At 30.2% G+C, this 16,820-nt stretch overlaps 1 protein-coding gene across 8 annotated transcripts in view; it reads left to right on the top strand.

The window, feature by feature from the left end:
• LOC143041864 (uncharacterized) overlaps window positions 1-16,820 on the top strand; it is a 92,663-nt gene that overhangs the window by 65,738 nt on the left and 10,105 nt on the right. For 6 of the 8 annotated variants that reach the window (XM_076213985.1, XM_076213981.1, XM_076213982.1 and 3 more), the window contains 4 exons: window positions 10,256-10,420; window positions 11,722-11,805; window positions 12,940-13,083; window positions 16,626-16,772. In XM_076213985.1, coding sequence (XP_076070100.1) covers window positions 10,256-10,420; window positions 11,722-11,805; window positions 12,940-13,083; window positions 16,626-16,772 — 540 coding nt within the window. Of the gene's footprint in view, window positions 1-2,487; window positions 3,092-10,255; window positions 10,421-11,721; window positions 11,806-12,939; window positions 13,084-16,625; window positions 16,773-16,820 lie in introns of those variants that run through there. The other 2 variants (XM_076213988.1, XM_076213983.1) reach the window with 2 other exon arrangements.

A 16,820-nucleotide genomic window follows, 5' to 3' on the forward strand; every position in this document is an offset into this window, starting at 1 on the left:
GAGATGTTTCTTAGAACAACATACAGTTAGTAAATGACAATACAAATTTGACCTATTCAAGAGATGACAAACAATTCTTTAGTTTTTATACATATTGTAAAAAATACATATTTTATGATATTATTTTGAGAAAACCATAATTTATGGAATGACAGTTATTAGTTCTATGCAGATGATCATTTGATACAAACTTACAGAAATACATTTATGATTAATATGAATGAATGCATGACTTGCTATTTTAGTCAATAAGAAAAGTCTACAATATTTTTTTGTTTTTTTGTTTAATGATAAATAAAGCCATATTTAAATGATACAATCAATATCTCGTCAAACCATCGGTACTTTTGAAATAAACAGGAAGTGTGTTCTGAAGTAAGCATCAAACTTTATTCAATTGATTATTAACCCAGTACAATTGATTGTGTATGGTTAATGCGGTACTTTTATAATTCCTGTTATTTAATGAGTATGTTCAGTCAATAAAAGTTTACTATTCTAAAGTAAAATATTCTGCAAACACTGCTTTTGTTTATGATCAATTGTTCAAATGCCATTTTAATACAAGGTTTATTGTTTAAATTATTATTGGCTTACAGGTCACAAATATGTAGTATGTTATACAAGTTGATTGTCCTTGTCCATGCGATGATGGGAAGTGAATATCATGATATTGATTTTGTCAGCATCTGAATCTGAATTATCTCCCTTATATTAAGAACTCAATGGATTAAAACATTTAAGAACAGGAAACTTTATCGAGTAATTTGTCTACTTTTCAGGTTTTCTCATATTAATTTACATATGATACAAGGGATAATGTCATAAATTCTAAGAAAATCTGTTTCAATTTCCTTTATAATATCCTTGACCCAATTTAAAGTTTCTAGGAGCATGTAGGTGTTTTTGTAGTGTATTCCATTTAGCAATAGCGGGATTATGCATCAGTAAAGGTCACAAGGGTTCAGTCATTTGCATTTTTGATTAACAACTCCTAAACAGTAAAGAATTTTAATTAAGCTGCCAAAACATGTTTATCTTTCCCTGGTTTTTCTATTAGTAATTAAAAGGAAATGGTACACCTCTACGGAACAGCAACCAAATGATACACAGATGCAGATTCAACAATTTCTAAAGGGGGTTCAAACCCCCCAGAACACCATGCAATGTTCACATAATTTATTAAAAAAAAAAGGGGGATGTATTAACCATTGTTTAACAATCTTCATGATCATGATTATAAGTACCCACAAAAGTTTCTGAATTTACAGTAATTGATGGAAATGATGTGAAATTAGCTTATATTTTAATGAAGGCACACCTCTTTTAAGAAGCATTTATCAGTAATTTTGTGTAAAATATTGGAAAAAAAACGAGATTTTAAAAAGGGGGAGGGCGCACCAACAAGGCATAAACCCAAAGGCAGATTTAGGTAGAGGTAGGGGATGTGCAGGCTCCCTCTTATGAAGGTATAAATATAGTCAATTCATAGAGTTTTTGCATTTCCCTCTCTCAACCTTCAAACATTGTCTAGTTTGGCTCCCCTCTTATTTTTCAAAATCCTGGATCAGTATCTGTATCCATATATATAGCTCCATAAGGGGGCTAAACACTGTCTCTCCTTAAATCTGTGCCTCTAATAAATCAAAAAATCTTATGTTTTACACCTACATCTATCTGGCAGTCATAGAAAAAAAATAAAGACTCAAACATTTGGTTCAGCATTGTCTCATTGGCAATCATACCATTCTTTTTTCTTTTCTTTTTTATGATATATAACTAAAGAAGACATATCCTTACTCCCTGTTTAAGAATTTAGGGGGGATTGTTCAGTGTTGTTATGGATTTCAATTTGGACAACGCTTTGTTTTGGTTCTTTTTAAATGTAATTTTGTCAGTTGAAAAATACCAGATATTGCTACTGTACAGGTTCCCCTACTTCTCTCTTCTAATACAGCCGGACAGTCCTTATATTTTGTGTACACTTGTAAAAAGGATTAAACTATGAGATTTAAAACCTTGATATTAATACATTAGTATTTCACCTTTGCACCTTCAAGTTAGGTACATTATAGGTGTGTTAGATTTAATGTGTTTTGTTTATGATCACCTAAGTAATAATTTACTTATGACACACACATAGACTTTAAAAACAAGATATACAATTTTTATCTTATCCTGTTTCCTTATTACCTATCAGTGTGTGAAGTGATTTTTACCTGTATTCACCTGTTCTCACTAAATACACCTATATCCCCCCATTAACAAAAGCCTTTTTCATTATTCAATACTTTTGATATTGAATATAAATTTTACCTAATCTTAATCCCCCTTGAGCTGTTTTTGTCACTTTATCAAGGTAATTCATTTCCTACTTGTATACAAGGTATTCATATCGGCAAACATATTTCCTACACTGTATATGACCTAGAAAAGGAGGTCATGTGACTGTCAGCTATAGTTTACTTCCTATGCATGGTTGTTGTTTGACATAACTGACTTCCTATCTCACAGAGGTATGTGTAAGCAAGACAGATTGTCACTGATTAACAATTATTGACAATTTTACTCAAATTGGAAATTTATTACTTGGAATATTGGACATTAGTAACATATTATAGAAAACACATGTGGATTTTTTTATATTTAATTGATTTGTTTGTGTGACTAGTGTGTAACACATCATTTAAAGAAGACTACCTATTTTTGTCAATATTTGTGAGGACTAACATCAACTAGTAACATGCAATATTTCACTGGACAAAATATTGCATTTAGATTTTTGAAATAGTAAATACTGTTTTTTAAAAACAAGGTTTTAAGGAATAAATTAAAAAGTGAAGAAATCGAAATTGCCTCAAAAGTTACAGTTCTTTAAAAATAAAAATGATGGATTACAGAATTGCCGCTAATTATATATCTCCGATGGATTATGAAACGTCTCCAGTGTTAGATTTATCTATGAAAAAGGTGAGACGTGAGTCTGTAATGTCGGAAGATAGTTCAATTGACCAAGGACTTGATTTTGGAGAATCTAAAAAAGACACTAGTAGTGCTAAAACCTACAAAAAGAAACTTCTAACAAGATATTGTAAGTTTTCTTATATATTGCTCTCTGTTTTAACCTTCCTTTTTTCAGTACTCTTTTTAATTCAGATTTTTTTTTTTTCGAAAACAGCTACATGTATGAACATTGAATGGAAAAATAAAGTAATTTGAATTTTATGTACATTTATGTTGGGTACACTGAAAAATGTAGTTTTATTAAAAGTTGGTATACATATTTTGATGATATTGTAAAGAAAAAAATCAGAGAATTTTTTAATGTTAATTTCCTCAGGCCACATTTTCACAAAATTTGGAAGTATAATTTCTATTTTAAATTTAATTGCTTCCTAAGAATAATCATCATTTCACAAATTTTGAATGTTGAGATTCATCATTCTTATGATATTGAATTTTATGTTCAAATTATTTTGCACTTATTTAAACTGACGACTTTTTTTGTGCAGTAATTTGGTGTGACGATAGTAGTCATTTTAATATTTGACGTCACCCAATTCATTCCTGTTGACATTACGCAAGGTTGGGTGGGTTATAATCGGAAATATAATGTATAAGAATCAAAAGGATTTAAATACATATCATGTATTCTAGTAATTTGACAAGCCAGCTATTATCTAAACCTGTCTTGTCAAGTTTTTTTTATCATGTCATGTTTTTTAGTGTCATGGTTATTTCTAACAATATTATTTCATTTTACTTTTTATGGAAAGAAAAGGTATTCATAACACGATATAATAAGTATATCTGTCGGTAAAAAGATATGTTCAAAATGAAAAGCTTTATCTTGACATTCTTGGAAGTTCAAATGACGACTTTAGAATTTGAATTGTTCCTGTTTAGTTTGTCTGAATTTCTACTAAAGGAAGTCCTAATTCATTGGAACAATCAAGGGCGAAATTGATAATGATCAAATTTAAATTTCTTGAGGATTCGTCAACAGGTTGATAATAGCAATTTTCAGCATTTAAATGTCTTTCTTTTCAGTTCTAAAAACTTGAAAATGTTTTACATAAATAGATTTTAGAGCATAATTTGAGATAACAAGATAAATGTATTATGTCGGGAGATCATATCTCCCCCATTTAATAGTTATACAGTAAGTGATGGGCTGTTTGTTAATGAGGGACTTAGATTCCTCAATTACTAGGGTTGAACAGTACTTTACCTCAATGTTTACTTGACCACCATCAAAAATGTTAAAAACAGGCAAATCAACAAGACTAACATCATTATTTATGGTGCAGTGTCAGCATTTAACCAGCAATAACAACATAATAACTGATGTTAGATTTGGGTTAAAAATTGTAATTTTATTAATTAAAATAATATTTCAGAAAAGTTCTTTATCATATCTGTAAAGGGAGGGTCTAATTTATTGAGATCATTTATATGTATAAACATGTAAAAAATTGAGAAAGTAGATTTTTATCAAAACTTTTAATAATTTTTTCTCGAGTTTTTTTTTTAAGCCAGCACAGATGTTCAGTCCTACACATAGAAATGTTGTTAATAAGTTGAGTAAATGTGACAACCTTTAGATACAGAACACCTGCTCCATGGCCTATGTGGTGCATTCTATTCATTCTCATATTTATTCAAATTTCTTGCTTTCTATAGAACTAAACACAGAAAAGTTGTCTGAAAGTTTGCAAGATTTTATGAATTTCAATATATTTTTTGGGAGTAGTTAAAGTTATCTTTGAATAAAAAAACGACCAGCTCACAAATGCATTAATAATTTGGTTTCCTTAATTTGCATTTTTTGTACATATAAATTGTTATGAATTCAACCTCTCTCGAAGGTTACAGATAAAATGATTTTACTGCAGAAATAAGGGGAAAAAATGTTAGAAGTAAAGTACTGTGGTGTTGATAGAGGTATTATGATTAATGATTTGTTTTGCTAAAAGCAGATTACATAATTTTGTATACATAAACTACATATTTCACAAATGTAAAGGCCTGATGAACTGGCAATTTTCATGGTTTTTAAAATCCTTTCTGAAATGCATGAAATGAACTGTTTATGGTTTCCAAATACACATTTAGTTAGTTCTACACTCTTTAAATGGGAAATCTTGAAACTCAAGTATACATGTACATGTACATTTAGGCTCTCTGTATAAGTATGGTTTGCATTGCTTTATCTTTTTCTTGTGTGTTGAAGAATTATAAGAAACTTAATGTACTCCAGGGGCTTTCAGTCATAAATCTTTACTTAGTACTGGAGTACGTAGAAAAGTTTTATGAACAGAAGCCATGGTATTTATATATATATATATATATCTTCGCAGGTGAGCAACATTGAAAATCTTGTTCTAATTAGCTTAGGTCAAACTACATAAGCTTTATTCCATCTATGTCAAGCGAGTTGGTTATTAAGTCATTCAATGTCATGTATTTTGCCTCAGTTGTGTTTTGTTTTTGTCTTAGTGAATTAGGCCTGTGTTGAGATGTATTTCAATTGATGATTTATTATCTGCCCTTGATTTGAATTGGACATTTACATTCTAAAGTAATAGAAATTCTGGCTTATTATATTTATATACAAATGTATATGAATGAGAAACAGTCATCAGAGGTTAAAAATAATTATTAAAACTGAGCAGTTTTTGTAGTATTTAAACAAATTTTAAAAAGTGAACAAATTCAGGGGATTTAGTAAATTTTGAAGTGGATTTATTAGCACTGGTGTTACAAAAAATGTATATGTACATGTGGAGCATGTTGAATGAATCAAACTCACATATGTTGTTGTACCTACACGACTATTGACAAACATGTACCGTATGTAATTACCATTAATTCCAAGTTTACATATGTATGTTGGAAAAAGCCCAAGGACAACCTTACTAGTATATCTAGGTCGGTGATCTTGACAATTTTGTCGCTGGTGACGACTTTGTTAATATAATATAGTCGTGGGGGCATTCTCCATTGTACAACTTAGTCCCTCCAGGGTCCACTCAAACACAGAAATATTCATTGTTAATGATCAAAATTAACAAAGTTGTCATTTTTTGTCTTGTTTCCGTAGTCACGCCCGGGGGGACTACAATGTCTTGGTTTCTGCTTTACATTCATAGATACAGGTCAAAGGAAGATTACATGCTTGATAATGTTAAAAAGTCTTGACTTTCCTCTGGAGGATAAAAATATTTGTAGTCAAGATTTGTCTATGTCAGCAGTTTTCTGTGATATTAATGGAAAAGAGATTTACCGACTATCAGTTCTTTTATTATAACTAACTATATTCCTCTTTTGTATGATCAAACTATTGTTAGCCAGTTTATTATTCAATAGCTTTCAGTTTTAATTTCTTTGTCAGGAAGCCAAAATTGCTTCATTTATAGTTCATTTTCTCTTCCAATTCCTAAGAGATTAAAACAGTTACATAACTCGTAAGTAGTTTTGTACTGAAATATGTAGTCTTAAGATCATAAACTTTTAGAAAATAGGGCCATGAAATTATTCATTTGCTTCTAAGAATAACTTATTGATACTTGATACATTAAAGAGTACACAATTATTGTGGACATACAGACTTGTTTGACAATCAAGTATAAGCTTTTCATGGTGTATGTATGTTTATATAGGTCTGTTTGATTTTTTGGTATTTTTGGGTCTCACACTCATTGATCCTTAAATCTATTCTTTTCATTTCTATACATAGTAAAGGGACAAAGTTACTTTTTGATACATTTAGCTCTTTTAATGTAAGAGAATTAAATCCCTTCGTTTGTTGTGGTGTGATACATTGTAGGTTAGTGCATATATGCTAGATTTTGGATTTGGGGTAAAAAGGGGGAGGGGAGTATTTTGATAGCACTAATTAACACCATTCGGTTAGTTAAGTGACAGTTTTGTGGTTGTTTTACAAGTTCTTTTATCAGTAAAGTGACTTCATGATACCAAATTTTGGCAGTAATTGTTATGTTTCTTATACTCTCCTGTGAAAAATAGCATGTAACAAGAGGAAAAAGCTTCTGTTATTGCATTCAACGAGAGACAAATAAGAGGTCTTTATAGATTCTCAATAAAATGACAGTGCTTAAAGGTGATAGCTGCATCATGAGAAAAGGTATGCATGAACTTGCACAGCATGCATTAGCGATAAATATATAAATAAAACATTCAATATTATGATCCAACGAGAAGTGTGTTTTAATTGTCCTTCTACAAGTTGCCTAACTGATTTCACATGTAGATTAGTAGCAACAATGGTTATGAAAAGTCCTCATAAATATATACTTTTTTACAACATTCAAACCATACTTAATACTTGTGTACTAGTTAGTGTTTATGAAAACTTTGTTTTTCTTGTCCACTTTTTCATTGATTTGTTTAATGGCAAAATTGACCAATAATACTTTTTACTCCTAAGGTAATTGTGAAGTAATGTGCTTTTATACATTTTTGTACATGCATGTAGTTCCTGATACAACTACAGAAAAGTCATGCAATGGTCAATTCTGACTGTTGTGCATGGGTACGTGAAATAATTGACCAGATAATAAGTTAATCATCTAAAAATGTGCATCTGGTTACTTTGCTCATTACAGGGAGATCCAAACACCAATAGCCATTAATTTGTGACCATGATCACTAAATCTGTTATGTGTTTGTTTTAATACACACCTACACCATAATAACAAGCATTGTTTTGAGAGGGACAGGTAATCAATCACATGTGTCCAGAACTGACCAGACCTAATTTAGTGACATTGACTGTCTTCCTTTGTTGTAACTATATTTTTGCACTGATTTCAAGACATTAATGTTATATAATGCAACTTTCTTGGAGATTTGTAATTCAAAAATAGGCTGTATGCAAAATATTTTAATGCATTAAAAAATATGTTAGGTATTTCCTATCTTGAATACAGGAAAGCATTGAATGGTATGTCATGTATGTGAAAAAATGAAGTTAAGTTGTTGATGAAAACAAAAAAAAGCAGGCTGTTATGTATTATGCCTAAAGATATGTTTATGAAGACTGTAACTAGACTTGCTCTTCAACTAACATGTCTAAAATGGGAGAAAAAACTACTATTTCTTTCTTAAATGCTCATTTTGCAAACTTTAAAATCTCGAATCAATGATTATTACTAATACTTTCAAATGTAAATAAAAGAATCTTTGATAACTCCAGAAATACAAGTGTGGCAGTTAATTATATTTGACCTTTTGTTAGTGACAAGTTAGATGTATAAGAGTGATAGGAACCGTTTACTTTAATTATGGTAAATTGTAGTTCCTCATTACAATGTTATGACGCTGCTGGTGTAATATATCCTCTATGATTTACACCAAGTATTTTACATTGTGCATTTATCAACATAATTTATTTGCTGCTACTATGTGAAAAGTTACAAAATGTTGGCTGCTGTTTCTCTGCAGCTTATGATAAAGTAGAAAGTTGACAACAACCTTGTAAAATTTGTTTGATAAAAAAAAAAACAGAATCTTTATCTATGCACTTGCAGCCATGCATAAAATACAACTATATTGTAACTGATCTTTATCAATATTTTATTTTTTTATAAACAAAAGATAAATGTTTAAGTATATATGAAGATGACTATAATTCATTTGTATTTTAATGTTAATTGTTCTGCATACCGATAATATTCAGCCCTCATGCATTTGTCATGTTGGGATTGATGTATTATGTTTACCATATATAGATGAAATATTGATTTGAAATGAATTATTAAAATGTAAAAACTATTGTTTATAAGAAATAAAACTTATGAATAACAAGCTTTATATTTAAGTTTCTAGATAAATACTTGTTTTCATAACTTGAGCCGTCACCACATATTTAGAAGAGAAATTATTTCCGATGTGCTGAGTACATTTTTACTCATACTTGGATTAAAAATTGTTAAACTATTTTTACGTAGAGGGATTTAGAGGAGAGATGTATTTTTAATGTAATATTTTCATAAGTATTTAAAACAACATTGAAAAAATGTTTAAAAATATGCATGATACTCTGTTAATGTTAAGTAATTTTCCAAGAAAAGTGTATAGTTTGGAGTGTTTTGTTCTTATGTCCTCTTTTCCCCTATGAGTAACCTCGCAAGCAATCAAAAACAATTAGGAAACCAGAAATGAATCACGAACAGTTTAAGGAAATATATTTCTTCCTTTATAAGTCATCAGTTTAAAGGATCCTTGTTGTCTTACTTTGTCACAAGATAATCATTTAGGTATTATGAACGATCCTATTAATAAACTGAAAAATGACCAACTGCGGAAGTTTGTCATTAAGAATTTATGTTCACATGTTGTAAATTGGTAGAAAAGTGAATATGAGAATGTATAATTTTCCATGATTTCATGCTCAACAGTTGTTTACAAGGATAGACAGTCAGGTTGTTGACCTATGAGAAAAGGCGGAACAATTATGTTAAAGAAAAGTGAAATTGCATGATTTATAACAAACATGTTTTTATGAGATTTTAATATCAAAGTACATCTGATTCTATTTTTCACAATCTTACTGAAATTAATGTTATTTCTGCAGCTAGATTTTTATTTTAAGATCACGATAACGCATTGTTTCAAATTTTCCTTTGAAGTATGTCGGAGACTTGCCAAGAACCTTTATAAAAGTAGCTATTGTATAAGTAATATTTCCTGATTTGATAATGAGAACAAAGGATTTAAATACACCATAGGTGAATGGTTCACTGTTATGAAAGAATGAACTTTAACTATGGTAAATTAGAGTCTACCGATCATTATAATATTATATCTAATGACCTTCCTTAAAGTTTGGGAAATTATTCAGATATTTAAATTTTTAGTCAACTTAAATCTTGAGCTGTTTTCTATTTATAACTCTTGAAACAAGATACTACTAATTGTTATGGGCACATTATTTGTGATTTCTTAATATGCCCCTGTAAAAGAAAAGAGAATTCTAGCAACCAAAGCAGCAGTCCCTCAATAAAAACATGAAAACATGACAAGTTTTATTGCACAGACAAATTAATGCTTGCACATTTGACCTAATACAAGTTTTATACAAATCTAGGTCACTGTGTATGTTTTTTTTATTTTCAGTTAGATTTATAAGACCTTCAAGAAAAGGTGAGACCTTTTTGAATCCTCAGAATGGACCTATAATTGAAAATTTTGCTTGCATATCATCTGAATTTTTTATTTTTTCTTGTTTTAGTGGATGCTTGTGAACAACAAACAAAGATCAAGGAAGAACCAAGAGAGAGACTATATTATCACAATGGACACCATGTGGCTGCTGAAGCCTTACTGTGTATGGACTCACCTCACGAGGATAACAAAACCTTTCTTCAAGATATTCTCAGACAGAATCAAAAATCAAGTAAGACCTCAATCAAAGCATGTTGAGATTATCTCTTATAGGCATTGTTTCAGTTTACACTAGTATGACCTCTATCAAAGCCTGTAGAGATTGTCTCTTATAGGTATAGTTTCAGTTTTACGCTAGTTAGCCCTCTATCAAAGCCTGTAGAGATTGTCTCTTCTAGATATTGTTTCAGTTTACACAATGTAAAAAATTGGAGAGCTTTAGTGAAGTGCGATTTTCAATAGAAAATAGCTTCACGCTGAAGATATTAACGATAATTGTGGATGTTAATGATAAGTCTTCAGCATTAAAACAAATAAAATAAATGAAGCATATTAATGTTATGGCATTTAAGATTTATTTTTAAACTCCTAGCTTTAAATCTTATTTAAATGAGATCAGATATCAAAGGTCAATAAGGGGAAGAAGAAAATCAACCAGGAACATTGTTTTGGCAAATTCACAGATCTAAGAAATCTGCCTGAAAATAATAAATGTTTCAGTTTCTATATTTGCTTTCAGAAGATACAAGTCCTTGAGGATCTTTAAATGTTTTTTAATATTTCCTCGGGGGTTTAAATTTCTCAAATTATTATGTATAAATTTTTGCACTGGTGCCAAGGATCCATAGGTGATTACATGAATGTGCTATTCTTATTCATGTTCCGTTTCTTATGTGCGATAAGAATACATAATGGAAGTTTTGATCTTGTTTCTTTTGAATCGGAAGAACAGAGGAAGATTACCTTACATATGTTAAGATTTAAAAAGCCGGTTTTATTTAATCCTTAATTTATACCAGTGGGTTGTCAAGATAATATATCTGACGCATGACTTCATTTCAATAGCTGTATTAGAATAAGGAAATGAAGAGATACAAAACATTTTTCCTCGCTTGTAATAAATGATCTTTTTAATGGTTTATAGTTTTGGGGTGAAATATTTCTGCCTGTGCAACAGTGCACATTCATTGTTGGTACTAAGAAAATTGTGTTTTGAGGAAGTTATCAATGTCTGTTTTTAATGAATAGATTTGGATATCTGAATGAAAATTAATTATGATACGGTCTAAAAAAATACCTTTTACATAATAAAAAAGGAGGAGGGTAATAGAATGCTACGACAATATCAAGTCTATATCATATAAATACATAATTCAAGCAGTATAAAAAAAAAATGTAAATCAGAAAAAGATATAAATGGAATATTTCAAAACCATCAGATTTTTCTAAATTTTTATACTTATAACAGACATGAATGACAAACAGAACATTCTTGAAAGCATATACTCAAAATTTTTTCTGTTCTTTTTCTAGCTTCCCTACCTCCTAGCCCTTCAGACAGTGGAGTGTCTTCAGACATCGACAGTAACTGTGACGATAAATCACGGATCCCCCCAGGTAAGGATATGTTTACTCTAAATGTGAGTCAGCTCAGAAGGAGTGAAGAGTAAATACTAATTCATCATTTGATACATCTGTTACAACTACATGTATAACAAGGTTGTAGGGATGTGAACAGATTGGCTACAGTGAAAACTCAATTTTCAATATTTAGTCCACGAAAAATATTTTTTAAACACATATTTCCTTTTAACGAACAGTCACTAGACTTAAGTACACACACCTTTGCTAAACTTTATCCAGTCTATATATGTAATTTGTATTAAAATATTTTGCCAGTATAAAATTACAATATTGAAATTTGGGAAGGACGATACAATTGAAATACGAGATTAAGTGTAGGTTGGATGTTATAACATGTAAATAAAAAAAGTCAAATATAGTGATTTTGGCAAACAATCAAAGAAAAAAGAAACCACAAACAAAAATGGCTGTATATTACAACAGACCAGAGGAAATACAATACATTCTTTTCTGTTTGTTAAACATTGCTGGGTTTATTTATAAAATCTTAAAAATTTTTGTGGGTATTACTTTAAATTATAAAGGTTACAAGTACAAGTATTTATTGTATATTTTGCAATTATATTTATTGAACATAGAAAGTAGATTTTTGTAGAAATAATTGATGTAAATTATAGAATTAAGAATATGATTATTTAAAGCGTTAGTAAATCTTATTACTTAGTACAAAAATTAAATCAAAATTTGATTTTAATTTTCTCAAAAGCAGGATCAATTCTCTTATGAATAATGCATAGAATCACTGCCTAGAAATGAGTCTTATTAAATTATACACACAGAATCATTAACTTCCAGCGATGTAATAGATTGTCTGAAGTATCCAATTTGAAGTGCAGTTAGTTGGAACAAATCTTGATTGCAGCCACACTGACATAGATCAGCTAGAACAAATAGGTCATGTATTTATACAACTGATCCCATTGATGGGATTAAGCGCTTCCGGGGAAAGTTGTCCTATTTTGAATCAATAGTACAATGTTAGGAACATAGTTAAAAACTGAATTATTCTGCAATTAACCTACTTTCGGGTTCGAATTTAATGCTTATTGAGGATGAAATGAAAATAAAAATGGCTCTTATATCTGTTATTTTCTTTTTCTTTGACAGTGTATTTACAGAGACAAACATCATCACCGGGCCCATACATTCCCCCTTTTTGTCAGATGACAGCTGGACAACTCCGACCTCCTCCTGCTCACCAACCTTTACCTGCACATTTTAATACTGCCACACACATAGCAATGAGACCAGGTAATTTGCATAAATTTATAAACCAGGTTATTTGCATACAATGCATTGATATTTTAATAAAATTACAAGCATTCAAGAGTTTTGAAGACCTCATATATACTATAAATTGTTTTCCCACAATGCATCTTGATAAAACAAGTCGCATGGATACCTTATATATCCGAAACACAAATAACACTATGTATGGTAGTTATTGCAAGAATTTCGTTTTAATTTTGTATTTGAAATATATGAATACAGACTGCAAATGTTTGCATGTATAAAATGCTATGACATTACAATATGTTATTATGATGGGTATAGGACCATTATTGGGACTGCGGGAGGGGGTGTTTTTAAGCTCGGGATTTCGAGATTAACCCTTTCGGGATCCGGGAATTCTTTTTTTCAAATTTAGGGACCTCAGGATTTCGTGTTTTTAAGCCCGGGATTTCGAGATCAGGACCCCTCCTATCCCCCCTCTATTATCCTTTACTGTGAAAATTAGCACATCTTTCAATGGCATTTAACACATATGAATACAACCTGCTAGCGACTATAAATAGTACAAAAAAATCTGTACAATGTTAATAGACCCTCTCCTCATTTAACGTGTGAATTGCCTAAAATAAACTGAATAGCTTTTTATAGAAGTTTAACACCTATATAAAAGTGGGTTATTTTCTTTCATAAAAATCTTATTATAGAGAGAATGGAACTAAAGAAAGAATTTCTATGTAAAAGTGTTAATTTAGATAAACACCTTTTTTTAACCTTATGAATACTGGGTTTTGTGTAAATTTCTTTTCACACATTGAAGGTCATAAAATGTTTTAATTGTTGCATTCAAAGAGCCTTGAGCTATTTGTTTAGGTTTTGACCATTCATGTCCTATATTTTGACATTGACTCACTGACCTTCACCTAAATGAGATGCTAAAAGTGGAGACCAATTAGGCTCTGTTAATTCACAGAAAATGAAAAATTTTAATGATGAAATAAATATTATTAAGTTTGAAATATATTGGCTTAGATGAATGGTGACAATGAGTGTGACGTTGTAAATATGTTGGCATTAGAGATATTTACTCTTTTTTTAGCCAAACATGAAATTTCAAGATTCATTCTAATTAGGCAAAATTTTGTATAATTTTACCATGTCGTTTAACTGCTGCTTACATTAAAAAGGAAATAGTTTAATTTTTAACTATACTGCAATAAAATTGAAATACAAAGACTCAAATTTTAATTTTGCAAATGGGAAATATTTTTGTCATCAGATTGTATGTTTCCCTTTGATAAATCAAACTTGTGTGTACTCTTCGTGCTAATTTCAGAAGTCAACCAATATAACTTAAACATCCCATGCCAGTATGTAATAGAGCTTGAAACGTTATATATTTGAATTTTATTTTAAGTGACGAACAAACTTGAATGTTAACTTATTGTTATATATAAACTGGATAATGTCCAAATTGTTAAATGAGATTTTTCAAATGCTAAGTTTTACTGATAAGCTGACGTTTATGGAAGTAAGGCAAAATTTAAATGTTGTAAATCCTATTTAAATATTTGAATTGGTTTCGGGTAAATATCGATGTTGGTGGATATATTTCCTGGCTAAAACCTTTTCCTGTTGGGGTGTTTTATCTTTTACCTATGTTTAATGTTCACTTGTAAACTAGGTCAGATAAATCTTGTACAGTGAGGACCCCTAAGGGTATACGATTTACCAAAAAAATAGGCTGGACTATTTCTTAGATAAAGATATTTTCAGTTAAACAAGTTGAATTATAATGACTTTTTTAAAATACAAATCTGCTTTTCATATTTTCCTGATTGATTTTTTTTTTGAAGATGAAACCACTGAAAGGTTTAGAAAATTAGTCAGGACAATTTAACTGAAAAAAGAAACTAAAACCAAGACGGAAGATCAAGCTAGATAAAGTTTCTTAAAGGAAATTTTCTTAGAAAACATTTAACAATTCCTCATGGATTGAGTTACAAACTAGGAAATTTCTAAGATTTTTCTCTCAGTTTCAAATTCGTATCAAACAATATTATGATAAAAGAATTTCTAGACGTGGATATAAATTTGATACGTATGACATGTTTCATATTCCCTGTCTTTAATCATGCTAAATTCTTGAAACAGGAAATGTCTAGCAAGGTCATCGGTATAGGAAATAAACCTTTTATAAACTAGAAAAACAGGTTGTTCATACTAGAGACAAGGTTTTAAGTCTTGTCAACGGGAAATCACATGTTTTAGATTAAATAATTGAATCACGATGGTTTCCGGTAATATTAAGACAGTTCCGTACTTTACATGTAGACGAATTGTCCCAGGGTTTCGGAAGACACTTGCAAAAGGTCGAAGTTTACTATTTTTTTCTTTAGATAGACATCTATCAGTTCGCTTAAGGAAATAATTAAATTTATGTAATAATCTTACATTCTGGACTAAAGTACTTAACTAAAAACTGATATTTTTTTAAGTATTCAAATAGTTTGTGTATATAGAATTCAATAAGGAGTGAGAAATATACAAACACATGACACAATTCAGTAATAAACTTAGTTAGGATTAATCCTAGTCTTGGCTGGTTTTATTTCTCTCAGTATCGACAATAGGTGTTATACATGTATATTGATTGATACATATAAACCTTATACTTAAGATGGAAGGCCAGCTGTAACTGTCCTACATTTTACTAATCAATTCTATAAATTGACCTACTTGTAGATTTGCACTGTAAATTTTTCATGTTTCATGTAAATATTCAATGTACATTAACGTCCTATTATGGGCATAGATTAACTAACATTAATCCTTAGAGAAACATCTACTTTTCTAATTGTCATTTGTACCAACAGAAAATAAAGAATCGTACAGATTTTGTCATGATGTAAAGAATTTTCTTGCAAATGAATGATAATTGACTTATTAAAAATTAAGCAGTCCCAGTTTCAGACATCTTATTGTTGTGACTGGTTAACCTATAATTTCCAAGAACAATGTATCAGATCAAAACACAATGAACAGTCCTTGCTCTTTTGTAACCTCTTGGCATGAAAAAAGGTAAAATTGTTGACTGATTTACTATAAGATTTAAATATATCCAGTGGCAATTAGAGAAACGGATGGTTCAAATATATGGATCTGAATATAAGGATAATTATCACGATGACAAAAACAGGAAGTTGGGCTCTAACCGATTGCAGACGTTATTGATTTTCTCTAAGATAAGTTTACTGTATAATACAGTAGGCACAGGAAATCAGAAGATGTGGCTAAACATAGAGAAAGTCTGTAGGCGGCATTTTAAGTACAAAGTCTATAATTTCTTACAGCCATAATTGTTCAGGTTTTCCCTTTAATTGTATAGTAACGATAAACCTGCTTTCTTCATGCTGAGAGAAACTCTCCATCATTTCTTGAACAAGTTAATATTTTTTATCAGAAATGTCATATTCAGAATTATACATGATAGCCATTATTGTTGCACAAAAAGGTTTAAGATATATTACAATGTCTTAAATTAATTACATTTATCTTTGCAGAAGAATCAAGATACACAAACAGTCTGTTACCCTCCCCATTACCACACATGGGTATGGAGAGTTGGGAAACCAGTTATCACTCATCCTGTCACTCACCATCAACCAACACGCCTCCGATGTCACCCATTAGAAGTAAGGATAAAAAAGGTACTTTATTCACACCCTTTGGTAGGGTGTCAAGGCAGTTCAGTCCTG

Source organism: Mytilus galloprovincialis, chromosome 8 (assembly GCF_965363235.1).
Source record: "Mytilus galloprovincialis chromosome 8, xbMytGall1.hap1.1, whole genome shotgun sequence".
Taxonomy (NCBI): Eukaryota; Metazoa; Mollusca; class Bivalvia; order Mytilida; family Mytilidae; genus Mytilus; species Mytilus galloprovincialis.